The 10000-nt window shown below is 44.3% G+C and overlaps 1 protein-coding gene across 1 annotated transcript in view; it reads right to left on the reverse strand.

The window, feature by feature from the left end:
• The window catches only part of slc25a10b (solute carrier family 25 member 10b), a 19343-nt gene extending 12077 nt beyond the window's left edge, over positions 1-7266 (reverse strand). Inside the window, exon 1 of the mRNA XM_080524469.1 lies at positions 6518-7266. Within this exon, the coding sequence (XP_080380595.1) occupies positions 6518-6607 (90 nt within the window). The 5' untranslated portion in view covers positions 6608-7266. The remainder of the gene's footprint in view (positions 1-6517) is intronic.
• Positions 7267-10000: the final 2734 nt, after the last annotated feature.

Genomic DNA, 10000 nt, shown 5'->3' on the forward strand with positions numbered 1-10000 from the left:
TCCTTCAATCATCTCTCTTTCCATCTCTCTTTCCCTCTAAAACAGTTAGGGTTAACCCTAACCCACTCTCTGTCTCTCTCCCTCACTCTCTCCCTCCTGCCCTCCCCCTCCCTCCCTCTCCCTCACTCTCTCCCTCCTGCCCGCCCCCTCCCTCCCTCCCTCTCTCTGTGACACTGAGGTGTGGAATAATTCACACCAGTACAGTAGCTGGTTCCTCCTGGTCTTGGAGGGAGGGAGGGAGGGAGGGGAGGGAAAGGGGGGAGGGAGAAGGATGGTCAATAAATGACTGTTTGAAGGATGGAAAGTATTCTTCCAGCTCCCTCCCTCGAGTTCTAGGGAGGCTAATGAGTCTACGGCCCTCATCCACACACACACGCGGGCATTTTCGGGCGAACGTAGCTTTCACTACGTGGCCTTTTCGTCCACACGCAAACTGTGTTTTTTAGGTCACTAAAAAACTAAAACTGACCTTTTTAAAAAAAAAACTTCTGTTGTAGTTTTATATCATTTTATACTGAGAAATGTAAGTCTCTCTATAGTTTGGGCGAATCTAGCAGCACTCAAGGAAGGCCCATTTCCTTCCTGGAAGGGATGGGCCAAGATCTGTGGAGCAGTGAACAATTCTGACTATGGACAGGAGGGCCCATGACTTGTGCAATCACAGATCACAGATTTGTATAATATGATTGGTTCCCAAGAATAGTGACCTCATGACCAAGGGTCCCGCCCATCGTTGGGGGCTTTTTGCTTTTTGCTTTTTGTCTGCTCTTTTCTCTCTGCGCTCATGTGACTTTGCTTCATAAAAGGCCTCTTTGGAGACAATTGATTTAAGCTCTTTGTGCTTTATAAGTTCTACTCAATCTATTAAGAATCAATTTAATCCCTACACTTCCTTCCAGGGCAAATATATTCAGCAACTCTTTCCAGAAGGTGTTCAGTGTTGACGTGTGGGGTCGTAGGTGTGAACCTGGCTGAGGTGAGGTTGTCAGACAGACAGGTGTGGAATCAGAGGGTTCAAGGCGGGCTAGGTGAGGTGAGGTTATTAGGGTGTGAAGGTGCTGATAAGGTTAACTTGGCTTTGGGCGGCTGTGGTGCTGCAGGGTTGTGGAATAGGTACACACCCAATGTTTACAACGCCTTAACACACACACACACACACACACACACACACACACACACATACACACACGCACACACACACACACACACACAGGTTTGCATACATGGGCGCTTACACACACACACACACACACACACACACACACAGACACACACACACACACACACACACACACACAGACACACACACAGACACACACACACAAACAGACAGACACACACAGATGCAGACACAGACAAACACAGACAGAAGTATTTGTTTGGATAGAGGTGTCTGCTAACTAGCCAAACATGTCAACATAAACGTTAGCCGCGGGTGCTGAGGCCTTCGCCAGTGGCGTTAACATTGTCGTTGCCATTGGTTACACATCATCCAATTACCATAGAGGACAGTAATGATGTGGTCAGGTAAACGTTGTTTCCCAAGGGGACAATTACCACAGCCACAGCAGCAGCGGACAACAAGCTAGCTACGCTAACAACAACAGACAGCTCCATTGCACAATGCTTCTTTCTTTCTTTCATTTGTCTTTTTCATAGAATCCTAACTCCAGTGTCTTCCAATGGTGTCATATTGTACTGGAAGTCAACGAGAGAGAGAGAGTGAGAGAGTGTTTGATGTATAGACATGAAACAGACATGATTTATATCTCCAGTGATGAATGCATTGTACCCTGCAACCTCTCTCTCGCTCTCTCTCTCTCTCTCTCTCTCTCCCTCCCTACAGCTGGAGGGTTTGTGGGCCCGCAGACTGCTCTGCGGCTCCACTCTATCTCCCTCTCTCTCTCTCTCTCTCTCTCTCACTCTCTCTCTCACTCTCTCTCTCCTTCTCTCTCTCTCTCTCTCCCTCTCTCTCCCTCTCTCTCACTCTCTCTCACTCTCACTCTCCCTCTCTCTCTCTCTCTCACTCTCTCTCTCCCTCTCTCTCCCTCTCTCTCACTCTCTCTCACTCTCTCACTCTCTCTCTCTCTCCCTCTCTCTCTCACTCTCTCTCTCCCTCTCTCTCCCTCTCTCTCACTCTCTCCCTCTCTCTCTCCCTCTCTCACTCTCTCTCACTCTCCCTCTCTCTCTCCCTTTCCCTCTCTCTCTCTCCCTCTCTCTCCCTCTCCCTCTCTCTCCCTCTCTCCCTCTCTCTCACTCTCTCACTCTCTCCCTCTCTCTCTCTCCCTCTCTCTCTCTCTCTCTCTCTCTCTCTCCCTCTCTCCCTCTCTCTCTACCTCTCTCCCTCCCTCTCTCATGATGTCATATTGTACTGTAAGTCAAGGGGATAGTGTTCCATATATAGAAGTTAAAATTGATTTATATATCTCCAGTGATAAATGCATTGTACTGTCTGTCTGTCTCTCTCTCTCCCCCCCATCTCTGTCTCCTCCCCCCTCTCTCTCCCTCTCCCTGACAGGTTAATAATTAGCCGTGGTTTTTGATGTGCTGTTAAATTAACATTAATAACATACTATATGGTTATACTTGTACCGAGTCAGGCTTTTCTCTCTCCCTCCCTCTCTCTTTCTCCCTCCCTCCCTCTCTCTCTCTCTCACTCTCTCATGGTGTCATATTGTACTGTAAGTCCAGGGGATAGTGTTCCATATATAGAAATGAAAATTGATTTATATATCTCCAATGACAAATGCATAGTATGTGTGTGTGTCTCTCTCTCTCTCCCTCTCTCTCTCCCTCTCCCTCTCTCTCCCTCTCTCCCTCCCTCTCCCTCTCTCTCTCCCTCCCTCCCTCTCTCTCTCTCTCTCCCTCTCTCCCTCCCTCAGGCTCTGAAGCGTGATGTGTACATGGATTATCTACAGACATCCAGACAGCCACAGCCAAAGTCCAGCAGCTACTCTACACATGCCTCTATCTGCTCCTCTCTCTAACTCTTTTAACCTGTAACACATGCTTACACTCCCAGAACATATCTAACCTCAACTACTATGGACAAGGTCAGCTACATGCCGCCCTCTATGTGTGGGTTGTTACGTCTGTGTGTGTGTGTGTGTGTGTGTGTGTGTGTGTGTGTGTGTGTGTCTAAGACAGAGGTTAAGAGGTAAGAGAGTGTGTGTACGTGCGTACGTGCGTGCGAGTGTGAGTGTGTGTGAGTGTGTGTGTGTGTGTGTGTGTGTGTGTCTAAGACAGAGGTTAAGAGGTAAGAGAGTGTGTGTACGTGCGTACGTGCGTGCATGCGAGTGCGAGTGTGTGTGAGTGTGTGTGTGTAAGACAGAGGTTAACTGTAACTTTTGTAGCAAGTGTAGGCAAGTTCAGACAGGTTGTCTAGACCCAAGGGCATCATAACCACTACACACCTCAAACTATACTAGTCCTAGGACCAGACTAAAAACCAGAGACACAACAAACTATACTAGTCCTAGGACCAGACTAAAAACCAGAGACACAACAAACTATACTAGTTACTCCCGTGAAAATTGAAGTCGGTTATGATGGACACTAGCTCGGCTCCTATTTCCCAAAATGCATTTCGCGTCCAGGGTTGCAGAGTTGCGTCCAGGGTTGCCAGATGGGGCGACTTGCCGAATGGGCAACTTGATTTTGAGGTTATAGAAAGTTTAGGCTGTAAATTGTCAATCCCATCTGGCAACCCTGTGCGCTTTCAGCCTCGTCAAACTGCATCATACAAACTTGTCATACAGCTTTTGTTTACATTGTCCGATAGCCTGGGGACCGAAAGCTTGCAATAAACATCGTTTTTTGCACATATTTGAGTGTGCAGATGCTGCTTTTTTGCACTCTATTTGATACTCTTCAGCTGCAGCACCCCAGCTAAGTCTGATCACGGATGAGCGGTGGTATTTTCACTATACTGGGAATTAACATGTATTAACAATAATTAACATTAACATCCCAGCTAGCAGGGAATGTTCCCACAACATTGGCTAACATTCCCTACATGTTCTGCTAATGTTTTAAAGAAAACGTTTTCATCTAATGTTCAAAGAGCATTTTAAGGATGTTTACCATTTCAAATAATGTTCCTATAACGTTAAATGTTAACAAAGTAAGAACGTTTTAGGTGCAACATTCTGAGGATGTTTTGGGGACATTGTTTAGGTAACAGATTATAGAATGTTCTTTTATAAAATGTTCCCACAATGTTACATGATAACAAAGAATGGACATTTTCAAAGCAACATTCGGATAATGTTTTCAGGATGTTATTGATGCCTCAGATCACAAAACGTTTTTTCTAGAATGTTCCTGTAATGTGATATGGAAACAAAGGAAGAACGTTTTACCTGCAACATTCCAAGGATGTTTTGGGGACATTGTTTAGGTAACAGATTATAGAATGTTCTTTTATAAAATGTTCCCACAATGTTACATGATAACAAAGGAAGGACATTTTCAAAGCAACATTCGATAATGTTTTCAGGATGTTATTGATGCCTCAGATCACAAAACGTTTTTTCTAGAATGTTCCTGTAATGTGATATGTAAACAAAGGAAGAACGTTTTACCTGCAACATTCCAAGGATGTTTTGGGGACATTGTTTAGGTAACAGATTATAGAATGTTCTTTTATAAAATATTCCCACAATGTTACATGATAACAAAGGAAGGACATTTTCAAAGCAACATTCGATAATGTTTTCAGGATGTTATTGATGCCTCAGATCACAAAACGTTTTTTCTAGAATGTTCCTGTAATGTGATATGTAAACAAAGGAAGAACGTTTTACCTGCAACATTCCAAGGATGTTTTGGGGACATTGTTTAGGTAACAGATTATAGAATGTTCTTTTATCAAATGTTCCCACAATGTTACACGATAACAAAGGAAGAACATTCCCAGCTAGCAATTTTTTGTTCTAAAAATGTTCAAAGAATGTTACCTAGAATGTTCTCGTAATGTTTTCAGCGGGAAGTTTTCTTTAAGTTCCCAGAATGTTTTAGGATAATGTTCTCTAAAAACATTCTACAAATGTTGTGTGATAACCTTCTTAAAATGTTAAGTGACAACATTGCTAGAACATTATGCCCTAATGTTCTTGAAAACGTTTTCAGCGGGAAGTTCCCAGAATGTTTTAGGATAATGTTCGTTAACAACCTTCTTAAAATGTGAGTTGACAACATTGCTAGAACATTATGCCCTAATGTTCTTGAAAACGTTTTCAGCGGGAAGTTTTCTTCAAGTTCCCAGAATGTTCTAGGATAACGTTCTCTAAAAACATTTCAAAAATGTTGTGTGCATGATAACCTTCTTAAAATGTTAAGTGACAACATTGCTAGAACATTATGCCCTAATATTCTTGAAAACGTTTTCAGTGGGAAGTTCCCAGAATGTTCTAGGATAATGTTCTCTAAAAACATTTTTAAAATGTTGTGTGATAACCTTCTTAAAATGTTAAGTGACAACATTGCTAGAACATTATGCCCTAATGTTCTTGAAAACGTCCGGCGAAATGCATTCTGGGAGGCATTCTGGGAGGCAGTATGCAGTATGCATAATGATCGGCTGGTTTTCACATACTTATTATGAATTTAGTATGCAGTATACTCATTGAGTATGCTAGTATGCAGTATGCTAGTATACCGAACACAGCCATAGTACTGCAGCCTGCACGTCGCACGTGGGCTGCTGCACTGCACAAGGTCTATAACGGTTGACAGGGCGGGTTTTGACAGCTCACTAATTAGTAGCAGTCCAATTGCTTACTACACTTACATAATTATAGGTCGCATGCACACAGTATAGGTTTCTAAAGTAGGCAGGGTGCTGTACAGTTCTTGCCGTCTAAGAAACTAAAATCCCCCCGAACATAATGGATAGTGTGCTGCTTGCTGTCATGTGCTGAGACAATTGTCCAACATCGGTGCTGTGAAGCGTTAAGCCCGGTTAGTCTAGTCTAGTTTAGTGGACCGTGGAGTCTCCTTGCTCCGGCGGGACACCGACTGAAAGCGGTCAGCAGGGTGAGTCACGTGACTCGGGGATCAAACGGGGAGAGAGGAGGGCGAAAAAGATTATCTTGCAACTTTCTCTTTCCCCCCCCCCCCCCTGCCCTACTTTCTCTGCTTATCCTCACGTGTACTATTACTACTACTACTACTACTACTACTACTACTACTACTATTACTACTACTACTACTACTACTACTACTACTACTACTACGGAGGCGATCTCTAATTATATACACGTTTCAATGTCAAGCCCCTGCAGAATGGGGTGACTTTGGGGGGGGGGGGGCAGATGTGTCACCTCTCCTCTGGGAACAGCTGGGGGGTTTGTGGGCCCGCAGACTGCTCTGCGGTTCCACTCTCTCTCTCCCCTCTCTCTCTCTCTCTCTCTCTCTCTCTCTCTCTCTCTCTCTCTCTCTCTCTCTCTCTCCTCTCTCTCTCTCTCTCTCTCTCTCTCTCTCTCTCTCCCCCCCTCTCTCTCTCTCGTACACCCACCTTGATGAGGTCCAGCGGGTGAGTGCAGCAGGCTGCCCCGCAAGAGGCGAGCCCCCCGAAATACCACCGGGACATCCGTTTCTCCGTCATGATTCCCCCCGTAGTAGTATCGTGATCGCAGCAGCGCAGCGCGGCTCTCTAGTCTGGTGCGATGGGATGAACAGCAGCGATGCTTCCTCCTCTCTTCCTCCGTCTCGACACGCAGGCAGGTCTCTGCTTTCTCTCTCTCTCCCGTAGTCCTCCACGGTCCGTCGGAAGCCCCCCTAGAAAGATCTAAGAATGGGTAACCTCGTTAATCTCGCCGGTGATTGGCGGCGCCACGGAGGGTGGCGGACTTTAGGCTCCAGTTCAGGACGCGCACACACCACATCATGCGTGCGTGCGTGTATTTTTTTTTTTCTTTCTCTCTTCTTCTAGATAGGAAATGATTAGATACTGCGAGGGCAGTGAGTCTCGCAGCCAATTGCTAACCGGGGCTGAGGAACTGCCTCCTCCTCCTCCTGCTCCTCCTCGGGTTGTACTTGGCTAGTTGATACAAAGGTCGCCGCCGTGCGCCACTTGATTTCGGACAGCGCCAGACCAGAGAAGACCCTTTTTTTTTTCTCTCCCGTTTCTGAGTGCAAACCTCGCATACCCCCGGGTTCAGCCTTGTCAAAAGTCCCCGTGGTTCTTAAAGAGATACACACCCCTCGTCTGTCCTGTGTGTCCTGTATGGGCTCGTGTATCCAGTCCTGCAGCTTTAAGAGAAACCATTTCCACATTCTCGACCAACAGGAACCTTGCTTTTTTTTTATCGGAATCAAGCGGCGCTATTGTGTTCGTGTAACTAAACGATTTAAGTGTAGCGATTTGTAACTGCGTGTATATGCTCTTAGATATCTCCCCTCCGTCCTTTTACTGTGATTTATTTTCTGTATGTATCTTTTAATATTAGTTGATGAATCTTTATATTTGTATATGTATTTACTTGTTTAAATCTTATATTGTTTTGTTAAAGAACTTTGAGCTGCAACGTTTGCAGGAAAAGTGCTATACTAATAAAGGTTATTATTAAAGGTTATTATTTTGCTGAATGTCCTATTTGAGTAATTTCCGCCTTAAAACCACCAGACCAAAACTAACCTGCTTATAAATCCTTAGAAATAAGGATGATCAGATACAAAAGCAAAATGCAAATGGGTCACACCTTGACGTTTTGTGCGGATATGCTCAGATATCATAGTTCAGAATAAAATACGACACATGACAAGGACATAAAGTAATCAATAATTAAATAGTTCAATTTTCATTGTCATTTCCATTACCATTAATCTTTTTAAAATGCGTTTCACTGCACATGATTAAACAACGCACATAAAAGCATGTCAGATGACAGCATAACTTAGTTTACACATCTCAAACCGTGTTTTTACACATCAAAAACATATATGTTATGTGTTATATGTTGTATACATATTATGTCCAAGTCCAAAGGGTTTCAAAGTCCAGTGTTCGTGATCCGAGTCGACTCGTTGGAAGGTTGGCTGAGTGCCAGGGGTGAATTCCTGCTAGTAGAGTTCGTGACTATATTGTTTAACCGGTTATTTTCTAACAACGCACAATGCTGTAGGCCTAGAGGTTATTGTGCAGTGCAGAGCCCACGAGGCCCCATACAGCAGGCTACTATATTGGGAACTTTCCAACGTGCGCGCGAATGCATCGCAATGCAAAGGGATTCCAACCAAGTCAGCTTCTCAGGACGCAGGACAGGGGAGACAACACACACATACACACACACACGTACACACACGTACACACTACACACACACACACACACACACACACACACACACACACGTACACACTACACACACACACACACACACACTCACACGTGCACACACACACACACTCTCTCACACACACACACACACACACACACACACACACACACACACACACACACACACACACAGTAACATTCCTATGGGGTGTATAGCCCGTTCCAAATTATTATGCAAATGATATTTTTCTCAGATTTTCCCGAATAGTCGATGCAAATGACAATCAGTATAATTTTCAAGTCATCAACCGTTAGAGTATAATTCAAATTTTATTGAACAAACCTCCCAATGATAACAGTATTTTTTTTTTAAATAAAAAACTCAAAATCCACTGTTCCAAATTATTATGCACAACAGAGTTTCAAAACATTTTATAGGTTGTAAAGAACTACAAATCGTAATTTGATGAATTTAGGGTTAGGGGGTCATATTAGGAGGTCATATTTACTGAAATCAAAAGCTATTTCAAACGAAAACATCTTAACAGGTCAAGTTACATGTTAACATAGGACCCCTTCTTTGATATCGCCTTCACAATTCTTGCATCCATTGAACTTGTGAGTTTTTGGACAGTTTCTGCTTGAATTTCTTTGCAGGATGCCAGAATAGCCTCCCATAGCTGCTGTTTTGATGTGAACTGCCTCCCACCCTCATATATATTTTGCTTGAGGATGCTCCAAAGGTTCTCAATAGGGTTGAGGTCAAGGGAAGATGGGGGAAGATGGGGGCCACACCATGAGTTTCTCTCCTTTTATGCCTATAGCAGCCAATGACACAGAGGTATTCTAATAATTTGGAACGGGCTGTAGACTAACTTTAACGTTGTTAGTTAATCCATTAGTTACTTACTGTACATTAGTACGTGAGTTACTTACTTCAGTTATCAAGAAGGTGCTGCTGCCACCCTGTGGACGTAATGGAGTACTGTGATTCTCCAGAATACTCTATATTAGATGAAGAAGACACTTTATTGATCCCTGAGGGGAAATTATCTTTTTGCACCCCCACTGAACCACTGGACCTCCCCAGGCCGTGGTACCAGACCACTGGACCTCCCCAGGCCGTGGTACCAGACCACTGGACCTCCCCAGGCCAGCGGTTCGAGCCCCGGCTGGCCACATGTCGAAGTGTCCTTGGGCAAGACACTGAACCCCAAAATTGCTTCCAGCGAGCGGGCCGGCGCCTTGCATGGCAGCTTGCCGCCATTGGTGTGTGAATGTGTGTGTGAACGGGTGAATGAGACGCCGTTGTAAAGCACTTTGGAGCAGCAAAAAAGGCGCTATATAAGTGCAGTCCATTTACCATTTACCATTTATCTCGTGCTGCTGTAGCGTGATGTGTTGTACAAGCTGTCTCCGGAACGTTCCCTTTACGACTGCCACTGTGCACTATTAATCATGCTGCTGTGACAGTCTATGGGCTGGTTTCACAGACAAGGCTTGAGCCTATAGTCCTGGACTAAATCAACACTTTCACAGTAAAACATCTCCATTGATGATGTTTTTTAGTCGAGGATTAGGCTTAAGACTTGTCTGTGAAACTCTCTACCCCCCCTCAATTCTTTTGACATTTTATTTCTCATTTTAACCATTTAGCAGACGCTTTTATCCAAAGCGATTTACAATCAGAGATTACAGGGACAGTCTCCCTGGAGTAACTT

Source organism: Nansenia antarctica (assembly GCF_963989245.1).
Source record: "Nansenia antarctica genome assembly, chromosome: 2".
Taxonomy (NCBI): domain Eukaryota; kingdom Metazoa; phylum Chordata; class Actinopteri; order Argentiniformes; family Microstomatidae; genus Nansenia; species Nansenia antarctica.